Source organism: Lethenteron reissneri, unplaced genomic scaffold (genome assembly GCF_015708825.2).
Source record: "Lethenteron reissneri isolate LAM-NWPU_2019-01 unplaced genomic scaffold, ASM1570882v1 scaffold_1517, whole genome shotgun sequence".
NCBI classification, from domain to species: domain Eukaryota; kingdom Metazoa; phylum Chordata; class Hyperoartia; order Petromyzontiformes; family Petromyzontidae; genus Lethenteron; species Lethenteron reissneri.
In genome coordinates, this window is record NW_026891242.1 from 91,983 (window position 1) to 108,114 (window position 16,132).

Below are 16,132 nucleotides of genomic sequence, written 5' to 3' on the forward strand. Positions count from 1 at the left end.
TTAGGTGTGTGTGAGTGTTAGGTGTGTGTGTGTGAGTGTTAGGTGTGTGAGTGTTAGGTGTGTGTGAGTGTTAGGTGTGTGTGTGTGTGTGTGTTAGGTGTGTGTGTGTGTGAGTGTTAGGTGTGTGAGTGTTAGGTGTGAGTGAGTGTTAGGTGTGTGTGAGTGTTAGGTGTGTGTGTGTGTTAGGTGTGTGTGTTAGGTGTGTGTGAGTGTTAGGTGTGTGTGAGTGTTAGGTGTGTGTGAGTGTTAGGTGTGTGTGAGTGTTAGGTGTGTGTTAGGTGTGTGTGAGTGTTAGGTGTGTGAGTGTTAGGGGTGTATGAGTGTTAGGTGTGTGTGTGAGTGTTAGGTGTGTGTGAGTGTGTGTGTTAGGTGTGTGTGTTAGGTGTGTGTGTGAGTGTTAGGTGTGTGTGAGTGTTAGGTGTGTGTGTGTGAGTGTTAGGTGTGTGAGTGTTAGGTGTGTGTGAGTGTTAGGTGTGTGTGTGTGTGTGTTAGGTGTGTGTGTGTGTGAGTGTTGGGTGTGTGTGTGTTGGGTGTGAGTGAGTGTTAGGTGTGTGTGAGTGTTAGGTGTGTGTGTGTGTTAGGTGTGTGTGAGTGTTAGGTGTGTGTGAGTGTTAGGTGTGTGTGAGTGTTAGGTGTGTGTGTGTAGGTGTGTGTGTGAGTGTTAGGTGTGTGTGAGTGTTAGGTGTGTGTGAGTGTTAGGTGTGTGTGTTAGGTGTGTGTGAGTGTTAGGTGTGTGTGAGTGTTAGGTGTGTGTGAGTGTTAGGTGTGTGTGAGTGTTAGGTGTGTGTGTGTGTTAGGTGTGTGTGAGTGTTAGGTGTGTGTGTGTGTTAGGTGGGTGTGAGTGTTAGGTGTGAGTGTTAGGTGTGTGTGAGGTGTGTGTGAGTGTTAGGTGTGTGTGAGTGTTAGGTGTGTGTGAGTGTTAGGTGTGAGTGAGTGTTAGGTGTGTGTGTGTGTTAGGTGTGTGTGAGTGTTAGGTGTGTGTGAGTGTTAGGTGTGAGTGAGTGTTAGGTGTGAGTGTTAGGTGTGTGTGAGTGTTAGGTGTGTGAGTGTTAGGTGTGTGTGAGTGTTAGGTGTGTGTGAGTGTTATGTGTGAGTGTTAGGTGTGTGTGAGTGTTAGGTGTGTGTGAGTGTTAGGTGTGTGTGTGTGTGAGTGTTAGGTGTGTGTGAGTGTTAGGTGTGTGTGAGTGTTAGGTGTGTGTGAGTGTGTAGGTGTGTGTGAGTGTTAGGTGTGTGTGAGTGTTAGGTGTGTGTGAGTGTTAGGTGTGTGTGAGTGTTAGGTGTGTGTAGGAGTCTGTGTGTGTGTGAGTGTTAGGTGTGTGTGAGTGTTAGGTGTGTGTAGGAGTCTGTGTGTGTGTGAGTCTTAGGTGTGTGTGTTAGGTGTGTGTAGGAGTCTGTGTGTGAGTGTTAGGTGTGTGTGAGTGTTAGGTGTGTGTGAGTGTTAGGTGTGTGTGAGTGTTAGGTGTGCGTGAGTGTTAGGTGTGTGTGAGTGAGTGTTAGGTGTGTGTAGGAGTCTGTGTGTGTGTGTTAGGTGTGTGTGAGTGTTAGGTGTGTGTGAGTGTTAGGTGTGTGTGAGTGTTAGGTGTGTGTAGGTGTGTGAGTGTGTAGGTGTGTGTGTGTGTAGGTGTGTGTTTAGGTGTGTGTGAGTGTGAGTGTTAGGTACTTTGTTGTTTGCGATCCAGAACAGAACATCCCGGTTGACACATATGGAGGCATCATTACCACACGGCGATTCGCTCAGCTACCCCCGACGCAAACATCTGCGCTCAATCCACCACAGCGTCAAAGTGATACTCGCCTGTGCTCCGTCAATATCAACCCGTGTACGAAGGCAAATAAAATATTTCTATCGCGCCACGTTGGATTAAAAAACACACCGTCAGAAAAGATCGTGTTAACGGTTCAAAGAGAGTTTTTTTTTATTGTCAAAACTTGTTTAAACAAATCAATACTGTAGCTATTCCAGGGAATTGCACATTCGAATTGAACGTTCTCATGCGCTGTATGCACCTGGTACCAGTTTACATGAAAGGCAGTGATTGCTACAAAATATAAAGCACATTGCAAAACGTACAGGTGGTTTTGGGCTCCGTATGCAAACTCAAACATTGGATATATTTTTTCCGAGTGGTTTATCCAGAAAAACAATTCCTCAAATTGTACTTTAAAGGTTTTTGGCTTTTAATCAAAGCTCAATAATATCAACAGCCCTTGTTCAATCCACTCCAAGATGCAGGCAGTGACCAGACGGGTACTTCACCAGTGGTCAGCGCCCAAACAATCAGCAGTTCGGATGTCACCCTCAAACTCGGGTTTCTGAATCCACAGCACAATCACGTTCCTTCACAGTGGCCAGCTAGGAACTTGGTTGGGCAGAAAGCTCGCGGTCACGTGACGCACTTCAACCAATCGGGGAGCGTGCTACGCGGTGGGAGGGGCTATGCACGACAGACAAATAATCCCTGGTGGGCGGTGGGGAACTGTTGTTCCTACCTGTAACAAAAAATTAACCCGTAAAAACAAAGTTTTTCACTATAAATCCTTTATATGCGTGGCGGCTAGAGTCCTCTCGTCCTCTGGCTTGAGATGGCTGCCACCTATGGGTCAGATGATTGCCTGCCACCATTAAGCAATTGGTAATTAAATATAAAATAAAAATTCCCTAAACAGTGTAAAATTTTGGAACAAAATGTTTTCACGAAAATAATTGTCACGCACAACGAGTCTGTGTGCAAAATGTCAGCTTGATTGGATGACGGGAAGTGGGTTAAAAAACGACCGAAAGATTTGCACGGTCCTAAGCAAGCAAGCAAGGAAATAGTAATACTTTTTTTTTATAAATTAATTCTCACGACGTTTCGGCCACAACGCAAGCAGCCGTCCTCAGGTGGAGAACAGGTCTGTCGACCGTGACTTTACTGAAAGAACCAAGAAGATGAATCCCTGCAGTCACGAAAGCTTTCAATCAAAAGACACCAGCTTATTTACCCCAAGGGCTTTTCATACAAAGTGCATCCCACGGCCCACACAACCTCCCACCATCATCCATCTATCGCTACCCCCCTCCTCTCCTCACTCCAGCCCCTCTTCTTCTTCGATGTCAGAGCATGAAGAGAATTTGGCATCTTGCTCCTGGGCACCTCCAGGCTGCTACTGCCTCCCCAGCTGCCAGCACGAGGAAGGGCAACGGCTTGGCGAGCGTACGCTCGCAAATTGTATTTGGCAATGCTGCTTTTGCGATACCGATTGCCGACAGAGGACAGATTCCTGCCAGAGGGCCGCAGCGCTGGGAACACTTTGGCAAGGATGCCGTCCTTGGTGTCGATGCCGTCATCGTCGTCGTCCTCGGAGCTGAGGTGGACTGTCTCTTCACTGGACGAGCGCTGCAGTGTCGTCTCGCTGGAGATCGTGGTGGACACGCCATGCTCTTCGATTCCACTCAATAGCAGTCGCTTTTTGGCTTCTGGGACTCCCAGTTCATCCAAGTCCTAGAATCCAGCGAAACACAGAAAATATGCACACACACCAAATTTTGTTCAGCGATCCAACATTGATAATTGGTTTTTTACCCTTCTATCTGGCAACAAAACTGACACCTTTTTACAAGGAGTCATGTTTGTATAGACCACAATACCTTGCAGTCATAATACAATACAACAAAAGACATAACTCTGATAATGTGCACTGTCCCTGAAGTTGATTGGTCCACACCCGAGACAAGTATTGTGGTCTATACAAACATGACTCCTTGTAAAAAGGTGTCAGTTTTGTTGCCAGATAGAAGGGTAAAAAACAATTATGATATTTTTACTGGCAAATGAGGTTCCCATAGTGTACGATACAACATTCTTCAAATTTCTGACGACGTGTATTCCTCAGAGTAATTAATGTACAAAATCAGTCGGTATTACCGGTAGGAACCACCTGGTTCCACCAGCCCACAGGGGATTATTGTGTCTGTCCGTCGTGCATCCAAAAATGGGAGGGGTGGGACTGGGTGGGGAGGGGCTGGGTGGGGAGGGGCTGGGTGGGGAGGGTGGGGTGGGGCTGGGTGGGGAGGGGCTGGTCACCCCGTGGTGCCCTTATAAAACTCAACGTTTCACCTACTCACGCCGGCTTGTGCCCGCCCTCACAGTTGGCCATTGACCGAGCAACCCAACGTTCCTACCCGCTCCCTCCGCAGGAGGAATGTGTTTGTTTTGTACCCACTACTGGATCAGGACTCCTCAGCCTCCTCACTCGAGCTATGTGACGATCCATCTATCAACGACACACGAACTAATCTTCTCACAACTCGAATCTCTGTGGTGGTCATCCTCTTGGTGATGTGTGCTCTACTTTGGATGCCACTCCAATGCAGTCCAGTGATGTGCCCTTGCCCAAGCCCATCTACTTTTTGCAGTTGTCAATGTTTCTTATTTGCATGTTTCGGTATCCACGTGTAATGGGTTCCGGAGACACTTGTAGAGGTAACTTCTTTATTACAATACAACACTCCAACACTCCTGATACTCTGTTACAGCGGGACGAGGGGGTACAGGGTCCTACGCTGGCTGGCTGGCGGGTCTTGACCTGCGACTGGCCCCGATCATCCAGGGAGCTGCCCTTTATGCCTCGTGCCCAACGAGGGGTGGGGTTGTGTGTGCCCCCAGGTATCCCACAGAGCACACACAGCCCCCCCGTTGGTGGCGCCAAGGGGCTTAAGTGTCTGGGGTGCCTGGGATCCTAGCGCCTGGCGCCAAGGGGCTTAAGCGTCTGGGGTGCCTGGGATCCTAGCGCCTGGCGCCAAGGGGCTTAACTGTCTGGGGTGCCTGGGATCCTAGCGCCTGGCGCCAAGGGGCTTAAGCGTCTGGGGTGCCTGGGATCCTAGCGCCTGGCGCCAAGGGGCTTAAGTGTCTGGGGTGCCTGGGATCCTAGCGCCTGCCGCCAAGGGGCTTAAGTGTCTGGGGTGCCTGGGATCCTAGCGCCTGCCGCCAAGGGGCTTAAGTGTCTGGGGTGCCTGGGATCCGAGCGCCTGGCGCCAAGGGGCTTAAGTGTCTGGGGTGCCTGGGATCCTAGCGCCTGGCGCCAAGGGGCTTAACTGTCTGGGGTGCCTGGGATCCTAGCGCCTGGCGCCAAGGGGCTTAAGCGTCTGGGGTGCCTGGGATCCTAGCGCCTGGCGCCAAGGGGCTTAAGTGTCTGGGGTGCCTGGGATCCGAGCGCCTGCCGCCAAGGGGCTTAAGTGTCTGGGGTGCCTGGGATCCTAGCGCCTGCCGCCAAGGGGCTTAAGTGTCTGGGGTGCCTGGGATCCGAGCGCCTGGCACCAAGGGGCTTAAGTGTCTGGGGTGCCTGGGATCCTAGCGCCTGCCGCCGAGGGCTTCTCTGCCTAGGGTCCCAGAGCCCCCTCTTGAGGCACTACAAACGCATTAACTCTTTACAAGTTTAATTCCAACCTTCCATCTTCTCCATGCTTCTTTGTGCATTTTTTATGTTGCAGAAAAACTTAAAAATAAATCCCAATCCTGTATTCGTTAAAAAAACACGCGTAGTTTGCATGGAAGCGTCCGTAGGAACTTGCCTGCAGAGTGACGTCCATCAGCTGTTGGACACTCGACAATCCACGCGAAGTGAAATTCTCCAAAAACTCCAAGCAGTCTATTTGTTTCAGGAAGCTTGAGACACAAAAAAACAACAACACACAAGGCTCCAAAATGTTAATACCAAATACAAGAAGCACGAAAAAGTACTTTTTGCTTCTTTTTATTTGAATTTTTGACTGCTTGTGTTGTGGTTATTGCAAACATGATGCCTTGTATAAAGGTGTCAGTTGTTGTACCAGTTGAAAGGGTAAAAACCTATCACTATATTTTGCCACTGGTAAAGGAAATGTCTCAAGGTGTATGATGCCTTGTATAAAGGTGTCAGTTTTGTACCAGTTTAAAAGGGTAAAAACCTACTACTATATTTTGCCACTGCTAAAAGAGATGTCTCAGAGTAGAAAAGGTTATTTCAGCAAAGAATCCCTTTCATTTATTTGTAATTTTTTTCAGAGCGTGAATGATGACGATCTTCTTGGTTCTTTCGGTAAAGTCACGTAGAAGGAAAGCAACATTATTATATTATTTTATTATTTTATTATGTTTTATTTTTATTATTTTATTATGTTTTATTTTTATTATTCTATTACTTCCCTTCTACGTGGTGACTTTACCGAAAGAACCAAGAAGATGAATCCCTGCAGTCACAAAAGCTTTAAATCGAAAAATGACGACGATGTTTAAAGGTGGCGACGATGATGCACCTAAAGGGCACTTACTTGTAAAGAGCGTTGCCAGGCTTGCCGCTGTCCGGCAGGGTTCCAAGCCGGGCCCGTGGGTTGTCTCCGTCCGGTGGCCGTGGGGGACCATTGGATCCATTTGCTTCACCCGTCACAACATTCTGTGCAACGCCTGCAACCAGTGGATGAGCATTCGCAATAAAAACATTTACACCTCAACACATATACGAGTAATATTGAATTCATCCTCTTGGTTCTTTCGGTAAAGTCATCACGTAGAAGGGAAGTAATAAAATAATAAAACATCATAAAATAATTCTCACGACGTTTCGGCCACAACGCAAGCAGCCGTCCTCAGGTGGAGAACAGAGCTGTCGGGAAGACAGCGTCTGACAGACCTGTTCTTCACCTGAGGACGGCTGCTTGCGTTGTGGCCGAAACGTCGTGAGAATTGTATTTTATCGTGTTTTATTTTTATTCTTTTATTACTTCCCTTCTACGTGGCGACTTTACCGAAAGAACCAAGAAGACTGCGTATCACTTTGTGGCAAATTGTGTCACGTCTTTCAATTCTACCGCATGCCGCCACGTTCCGTGCAGAGAAATGTGCTGTGCCGAGCAGGGAGAGCTTGCGTCACCTGGTGAGGAACCTTCGCCGGCACTGGAGGGTCCCTGGCTGCCGGCCAAGACTTCCTGTGAACACTCGCTGCCGTGTCGGCTGAGGTTGAACGGCCTGCCACGCAATTCCGTCACGTATCTGGGAGGGAGAAAAAACCCAAAAAATTAACCCTCTTGATGTGCAAATTATTTTGTCAAGGCGCCCTTTCCCCCCCTTCCAACCCAGCGTATATACATGCTCCAAGCACGTGTGCTGTTTCATTCAGACGCTGTCTTTCCGACAGACCTGGTTTTCACCTGAGGACGGCTGCTTGCGTTGTGGCCGAAACGTCGTGAGAATTATTTTATTATTTTTATCATTTTATTACTTCCCTTCTGTTGCTACCATTTAATTACAGCAGCAATCGGGAACTTCTCTCGCAAGAGCAACGATTGTCTATTTCGTGTTCACGTACTGTTGTTGCTGCAGGTTGCGCAACACATTGGCATCCGTGGGCAGCGTTCGGATCAGCTCCAGGTTTTCCTTGATTTTCTTTAATATTTCAAAATGTTCTCTCCCATGCACCTACATACATACAGACCGCAGAGCAAATTCTTTAAAACATCAAATGCTTATTGTGACATGTGATTGCGAGGAATTTAAACGAAAGCAGGTAACTTACCAGGAGGCGAAATATGTCTTCTTGGTCGGATGGCCAATTGCTGCCGCAGTTGCTTGAAGTCATCAGCATGTCGTGCACCACTTTCACGCAGCCTGAGGATTTGGTTAAGTGGCAAAAAGCGGACAGGTAAGGCGAGTACACGCAGGGACAATTTCTTTCAGAATAATACATTGAAATGACGTCATCATGGGACCTCCTTTGCCAGTAGCAAAATAGACTAATAGGGTTTTTCACCTTTTTTTTTTCTGGCAACAAAACTGACACCTTTTGCAAGGAATCATGCTTACATTAACCACAATACTTGGCGTCATCTGGTCGAACACCATATGAGACGAGGCTCTAAAGAAAGCTGTCTCTGGTGTGGACCAATCAGTTTCAAAGACAATGCATACATTATCAGAGTTGTGTTTTTTGTTTGCATTTGACTGCAAGTATAGTGGTTAATGTAAGCATGATTCCTTGCAAAAGGTGTCAGTTTTGTTGCCACAAAAAAGGGGAAAACCCTATTAGTGAAATTATATAATTTACAAAAACCTCAAATGTGTCTTAATAGCTAGACAGCAGCATGCGTGTGTGAACAAGGGGCAGTCAAAGTGATCACCTTGGGAGCTTGAATCAGAAGCCGCCTCTCCACTCGCTCGCTGACTGCTGCCAGAAGACACCTTAGGCACTTGTGGGGTGTGCTTAACTGGCTGAGCCTGTGGAGACTGACACGTCTGGGTTGCTGCCTCTGCCAAGGCAGGAGGATACTGCTGCACAGACTGAGCTGCATTCTGCGTGGTGCGTGAAGGAGCCTTCCGATTGTTTGGAGACTGCTGCTGCTGCTGTTGCAGCTCCTCATCGTCCTGATGCATGCACTGCTCGTCCATTTTGATATCTTCGAGATTTGAAGCTTTCGCGACTGCAAGGATTCATACTCGGTAAAGTCACGTAGGTAAAAAATGAAATTAAAATAAAAGAATAAAAATCACAAATCCTGCATAATGCCCGGGCATAATTAGTATTAATCACATACCTGCATTTCCCACATGCCCTCCCTTTGATGCTGCTAATCCTGCATAATGCACGGGCATGAGTAGTACTAATCACATTCCTGCATTTCCCATAAATATGCTAAATTCCTCTTGATATGCAAATTCTTTTGTCGAAGCGCCCTTTCCCCCCCTTCCAACCCAGCTTATATATATGCTCCAAGCTCGTGTGCTGTTTCATTCAGACGCTGTCTCCCCGACAGACCTGGTTTTCACCTGAGGACGGCTGCTTGCGTTGTGGCCGAAACGTCGTGAGAATTATTTTATTATGTTTTATTTTTATTATTTTATTACTTCCCTTCTACGTGACGACTTTACCGAAAGAACCAAGAAGAAGAGAAAAATCACAACGTTTCGGAAGCAACACAAGCTTCCGTCTTCAGGTGATACAGATATTTTTCTGTGACAGTTTCACCTGAAGACGGAAGCTTGTGTTGCTTCCGAAACGTCGTGATTTTTATTATTTTATTTAAATTAATTTTTATTTCATTCTTCACCTACATTTTTACATCTCTCCCCGGCGAAGCACACACTCGGGTCTCACAGCAGAATCGGCCCAGTACCTGGCCACTAAAACAAATGGCTCAGAAAACAAATGCATGAAAACAATTTTTTTTATGGGCAGCCATTGTAAGGCATGTCTTTACTTAACCAGCCAAAAGAGAATTTCAAGAAATTACAGGAAAAGATAAAATAGTTTAAAAACATTACAATGTCTCTTCAACCACGACTATAGAGACATGGTAATCGCAATCATTGTACACTTAGACATTTTCAATGTTCAGCCCTATAAAACTGGCAGCAGACATTGTATGTAGCTAGGGTTCTCAAGTTTCGTACATAACAGGATAAATTCCACACCCTCGAAATGGCATTGCTGTTGCATTAGCATCTGTGCCGCCCATTCACTAGAATGACCAGTTGCATTGTAGCTAGGCAAATACAACTCTCACAGCAACTGTCATCATCAGAGCCATTGGCGATCCGATTAAAATTCTCACGGCGTTTCGCCTGCAACACAAGCAATCATCATCAGGTGTGAAATCCACAGCAAGAAAATTTGAAAAAAATTAACCCGTAAAAACAAAGTTTTTCACTATAAATCCTTTATATGCGTGGCATCGGTTTTATTTTATTATTCATTCTGTTTTTCTTGAGTAAGAGTTTCATTTTTATCACATTGGTATTTTAAATTAAATATGAAAAAAAAAATTTCCTAAAAAGTGCAAAATTTTGGAAAAAAATTTTCACGAAAATTAATTGTCTCGCACAACGATTCTGTGTGCAAAATGTCAGCTCGATTGGATCACGGGAACTGGGTTAAAAAACGACCGAAGATTTGCACGGTCCTAAGCAAGCAAGCAAGTGAACTTAATATAAAGGATTTAAAATACAACTCTCACAGCAAGTGTCATCATCAGAGCCATTAGCGATCCGATTACATTTCCAAAACAAGTCGTTGATTACAAGGGTAGTTAATCGGGCGAAACAGCGATTTGGTAACCTGTACGATACTTTCGCAAAATATAAAGATTACAGAATAACGTTATTCTAAAACAATATTTATTTAAAAAAACTCCCTTGGGGAAACTGTGCGAGACCCCAAGACTTTGCCCAACAGTTGGCCGACAGAGTTGTAAACGGATAAATAAACGAGCCCGTAAGAGAAACCAAATACTGTGATCACATTTAATGTTACATTTTTTCCCACGCAAATGAGTGCACAAGAACCTGAAACCTTCAGAGCAGGTTAAGGGCCGTTCGCACAGCCCAGCTGGAAAATTAGCTTTGGGATTAATGGAAGTTCCAAAGTTAATTAGCTTCCGGTGTGGTGAGCCTAATTAACCTATCACAACATACAATTAATTAATCGGCTATCCAGTGAATACTTGTCTTGTTAATTAATTTATAAAACCGCACGTGTATTTAGTTTTTAAATCCTTTATATTAAGTTCACTTGCTTGCTTGCTTACGACCGTGCAAATCTTTCGGTCGTTTTTCAACCCACTTCCCGTCATCCAATCGAGCTGACATTTTGCACACAGACTCGTTGTACGTGACAATTTATTTTCGTAAAAAATTTTTGCAAAATTTTACACTGTTTAGGGAAAAAATAATTTTCACTAACACAATCGTATATTTTTCCTAAACAGAAAATTATTCAAGAAAACAACAAAAATGTACAATATAAACAATCATACAAAAACTGAAAACCTTTCCTTATATTTAATTTAAAATAGCAATGTGATAAAATGAACTCTTACTCAAGAAAAACAGAAATGAATAATAAAATAAAAGCGATGCCACGCATATAAAGGATTTATAGTGAAAAACTTTGTTTTTACGGGTTAATTTTTTGTATCTCCAATCTGCTCACTCTCACACCAATTATAACGAGGGTGCAACATTATGTTTAAAAAGCAATCGCAGATTACTTTACCCTTAATTAATGAGCAAAAGGCAAACATCTATGAATCATCGTGGCCACTCACTCTTAGCTAAATAAAGACAATCTCCACGATACTAAGAGGTTCATCTTCTGGTTCTTTCGGTAAAGTCACGTAGAAGGGAAGTAATAAAATAATAAAAATAAAATATATATTATTTTATTATGTTTTATTTTATTACTTCCCTTCTACGTGATGACTTTACCGAAAGAACCAAGAAGATGAATCATGCAGTCCACGAAAGCTTTAAATCGAGATATTAAGAGGTCTTTAACATTCCAATTCAATCTAGGATTGTCTTGATAATTGTTTTTTTACCCTTCTATCTGGCAACAAAACTGACACCTTTTTACAAGGAGTCATCTTTGCATAGACCACAATACCTGCGGTCATAATACAAACAAAAAACACAACTCTGATAATGTGCATTGTCCTTAAATTAAACACACTTGCATTTAAAAAAATTCAAATAAAACCCGAGTCAACTCACGTCACACACGCAATTTGTAATTGAATGAGCACGTTGCTTAATTAATTGGCCTCAGGTCAACACCTCAGGGTCATTAACAGCTGACCTAATTAACGACTTCTTAATTGGCCCGCTACTAATTAACAGCTGACCTCATCAACGACTCAATTTGGCGGGATTATTTCAACGAGAGATTATTAAATATCTTAGTTAGCGCATTTACTTTAACAAGCACGGGTTTATTATCATCATCATTATATCCTGCGCATTAACTTTTATTTGTCCAGATTTTTTGTTTACTAATCTTGGAACTTACAACTCACCCTACCACTCACCCTCACCACTCAGCACTCTCTCCCACTAACCCTCACCACTCACCCCTCACCAATCACCCTCACCAATCACCCTCACCAATCACCCTCACCAATCACCCTCACCACTAACCACTCTCTCCCCACTCACCACTCAGCACTCACCACTCAGCACTCACCCTCACCACTCAGCACTCTCTCACCACTCACCACTAACCACTCTCTCACCACTAACCCTCACCACTCACCTCACCACTCACCTCACCACTCACCCTCACTACTAACACTCTCTCACCACTAACCTTTACCACTCACCCTCACCAATCACGATCACCACTCACCACTCACCCTCACCACTAACCACTCACCCTCACAACCACCCTCACAACAACCGCTCACCACTCACCACTAACCCTCACCACTCACCACCACCCTCACAACAACCGCTCACCACTCACCCTCACCCCTCACCACTCACCCTCACCGCTCAATCGTCGCAGATGCAATTATTCCTTTAAAACAAGAGTGCTGGTGGTGGAGGGAGGTAGGGGAGGACCACCCACTCACCTTCAGATACTTTCCCCGCAACTTCACGGCAGCGGGGTCGCAATGCTCACAACAGGTCGCTGCTGTCGGCAGGCAACGCAGCAGCAGCTGTAGTAGCAGCAGCAGCAGCAGCAGCAGCAACAGCAGCAGCAGCAGCAACAGCAGCAGCAGCAGCAACAGCAGCAGCAGCAACAGCAGCAGCAGCAGCAGCAACAGCTGTAGCTACAGCAGCAGCTGCTACAGCGTCTCGGCCTCGACTTGTGTAGCCCTCCCCCTCTCGAGTCACATGACGTCATCCGTCCCTACGCGGACGCGCTCATTGGCTACAGGATGCGCGTGCGTGACGTCATCACCCAGTGGGGCGTTCGCCGATTGGCTTACGTGGCAATGGAGGGGTAGGGGGGGATTTTTGTGTGGTGGACGTCACCCCCACGGCGGACCAATCGGGAGGGAGCGGAAAATTCTCGAGGGGGCGTGGCCTCCACGGAGGAGGACCAATGAGACGCGCGTATCGATTTTCTCTGCACGTGACTTAGGGTCAGAGGTCACGTGGTGTTAATGGCGATGTCGAAACTCTGCACACGTGACCTCCTCCTCCTCTTCCTCCACCTCGCCACGTGCAGCCACGGTGAGTGGTGGTGCAGTGGTTAGCGCACTGTGTGTGTGTGGGAGTGGTGGTGCAGTGGTTAGCGCACTGTGTGGTGTGGGGAGTGGTGGTGCAGTGGTTAGCGCACTGTGTGGGTGGGGAGGGGTGGTGCAGTGGTTAGCGCACTGTGAGTGGGGAGTGGGGGTTGCAGTGGTTAGCGCACTGTGTGTGGTGGGGAGTGGTGGTGCAGTGGTTAGCGCACTGTGTGTGGGGAGTGGTGGTTGCAGTGGTTAGCGCACTGTGTGTGTGTGTGGTGGTGGTGCAGTGGTAGCGCACTGTGTGTGTGGGGAGTGGTGGTGCAGTGGTTAGCGCACGGGGAGTGGTGGTGCAGTGGTTAGCGCATGTGGGTGTGGGGGGAGTGGTGGTGCAGTGGTTAGCGCACTGTGTGTGTGGGGAGGTGGTGCAGTGGTTAGCGCACTGTGTGTGTGTGGGGTGAGTGGTGGTGCAGTGGTTAGCGCATGTGTGTGGGGGGAGGTGGGTGGTGCAGTGGTTAGCGCACTGTGTGTGTGAGTGGTGGTGCAGTGGTTAGCGCACTGTGTGTGTGTGGGGGAGTGGTGGTGCAGTGGTTAGCGCACTGTGTGGTGAGTGGTGGTGCAGTGGTTAGCGCACTGTGTGTGTGGGGAGTGGTGGTGCAGTGGTTAGCGCACTGTGAGTGGGGAGTGGTGGTGCAGTGGTTAGCGCACTGTGTGTGTGTGGGGAGTGGTGGTGCAGTGGTTAGCGCACTGTGTGTGTGTGTGGAGTGGTGGTGTGCAGTGGTTAGCGCACTGTGTGTGTGGGGGGAGTGGTGGTGCAGTGGTTAGCGCACTGTGTGTGGGGGGGAGTGGTGGTGCATGGTTAGCGCACTGGTGTGAGTGAGTGGGGAGTGGTGGTGCAGTGGTTAGCGCACTGTGTGTGTGGAGTGGTGGTGCAGTGGTTAGCGCACTGGTGAGTGGTTGGGCAGTGGTTAGCGCACTGTGTGTGTGTGGGGAGTGGTGGTGCAGGGTTAGCGCACTGTGTGTGTGTGTGGGGAGTGGTGGTGCAGTGGTTAGCGCACTGTGTGTGTGTGTGGGGAGTGGTGGTGCAGTGGTTAGCACATATGTGTGTGTGGAGTGGTGGTGCAGTGGTTAGCGCACTGTGTGTGAGTGTGTGGGGAGTGGTGGTGCAGTGGTTAGTGCACTGTGTGTGTGTGGGAGTGGTGGTGCAGTGGGTGGTTAGCGCACTGGTGTGTGTGGGGAGTGGTGGTGCAGTGGTTAGCGCGCTGTGTGTGTGGGGAGTGGTGGTGCAGTGGTTAGCGCACTGTGTGTGTGGGAGGGAGTGGTGTGCAGTGGTTAGCGCACTGTGTGTGAGTGTTGTTTTCCCATCTGCCCAGTTGCGCCGTATCTACTGAATGTGCGTTTGGAGTCTCAAGACCTCTGGCGACGCTTTGCTGGGACCCCGTTGAAGGGCTCCTGTGGGGGGGGGAGGAGAGAGACCCCCACTGTTGACCCTTCAAGCATCAACTCCACCACCACCAACTCAACGTTCCTGAATGTTACTACAGAGTTCAGAGCAAACTGTGAGATGCTCTCACTCACTCAGCCACTCACCATTAAGTCACTCACTCACCAACCCACTCGCTCACCAACCCACTCACCAACAACCCACTCACCCGCCAACCCACTCAGCCACTCACTCACTCAGCCACTCACTCAGGCCCTCACCCATAACACTCACTCACCAACCCACTAACGAACTCATCACCACCAACCCACTCACCCACTCACACTCACTCACCACTCACTCACCGACCCACTTACTCACCAACCCACTCACCCCCCACCCCTAACCCACTCACCACACTCACCAACCCATCATCCACCAACCCACTCATCACTCAGCCACTCACTCACCCACCAACCCACTCACCTACCAACCAACTCACTCACTCACGCAGCACAAGACCACGCACTCAGCCAGCAAAACACGCACTCACCAACCCACACGCACACCCACCAACCCACTCACCCACCAACCCACTCACTCACCAACCCACCCACTCTCTCACCACCCTCACCACTGCTCCCTGTGTCTCTGTCTGCGCAGCTTCAGACGTGCCCTCTGGCAGACCGTCTGTGCTGCCACCAAAGACACGTGCTGCGACGTCTCTTCCGCGCTGGACGATGCCGGTGGCCGCTATCTCCTCCGCGTGAGATTCTCCGTCTCGTCCTCACCACCGCTGTCCTCACCCTGGGTCGCGCTTGAGGTGTGCCCTTGAGGGAGAGTGAGTGTCACGAGATTGTGCATATGCCTACGTCTCTGTGTGTGTTCTGTGTGTGTCTCTCTGTGTGTGTGCTCTCTGTGTATGTGTGTGTGTCTCTCTGTGTATGTGGTGTCTCTGTGTCTCTGTGTGTGTGTCTCTCTCTGTGTGTCTCTGTGTGTATCTGTGTGTGTCTTTGTGTGTGTGTGTTTCTGTGTGTGTGTCTCTGTGTGTGTCTCTGTGTGTGTGTCTCTGTGTGTGTCTGTGTGTCTCTGTGTATGTGTGTCTCTGTGTGTATCTGTGTGTGTCTCTGTGTGTGCCTCTCTCTCTGTGTGTGTGTCTTTGTGTCTGTGTGTCTCTGTGTGTGTCTCTCCGGTTGGAAACATTTAGGCTGGCCTGCCTACGATCCATCCTGGGTTTAACCAGCAGGCTGGATTGTGTGAGGAGCTCACAAATCCTTGAAAGATCTGGGCAAAGTCCCATCGGTGAGCTCCTCCGGAGATCATGTCTCTGTGTGTGTGTGTCTCTCTGTGTGTGTGTGTGTCTCTGTGTGCGTCTCTCTGTGTGTTGTGTGTGTGTGTGTCTCTGTGTCTGTCTCTCTCTCTCTGTGTGTGTGTCTCTCTGTGTGTGTGGGTGTCTGTGGGTTTCTGTGTATGTCTGTGACTCTTTTTGCCTGTGTGTGTGTCTTCGGCTCACAGGGGGAGATCATACAAACTCCACACTCACTCTGTAGAACAGGGGTAGATCATACAAACTACACTCACTCTGTAGAACAGGGGGAGATCATACAAACTCCACTCACTCACTCTGTAGAACAGGGGGAGATCATACAAACTACACTCACTCACTCTGTAGGACAGGGGGAGATCACACAAACTCCACTCACTCACTCTGTAGAACAGGGGAAGATCACACAAACTCCACTCACTCACTC

General features: G+C 47.8%; 1 protein-coding gene across 1 annotated transcript; it reads right to left on the minus strand.

Annotated features, from left to right (window-relative positions):
- Positions 1–1,763: 1,763 nt before the first annotated feature.
- Positions 1,764–12,565, minus strand: LOC133362535 (uncharacterized). The gene is made up of 9 exons (XM_061581484.1): positions 12,359–12,565; positions 8,135–8,434; positions 7,534–7,625; positions 7,327–7,436; positions 6,892–7,010; positions 6,293–6,425; positions 5,555–5,648; positions 3,074–3,485; positions 1,764–1,795 (listed from the first exon to the last, which is right to left on the minus strand). The coding sequence occupies exons 2-9, from the start codon at positions 8,400–8,402 to the stop codon at positions 1,764–1,766; spliced, it is 1,260 nt and encodes a 419-aa protein (XP_061437468.1). The 5' UTR covers positions 8,403–8,434; positions 12,359–12,565.
- Positions 12,566–16,132: the final 3,567 nt, after the last annotated feature.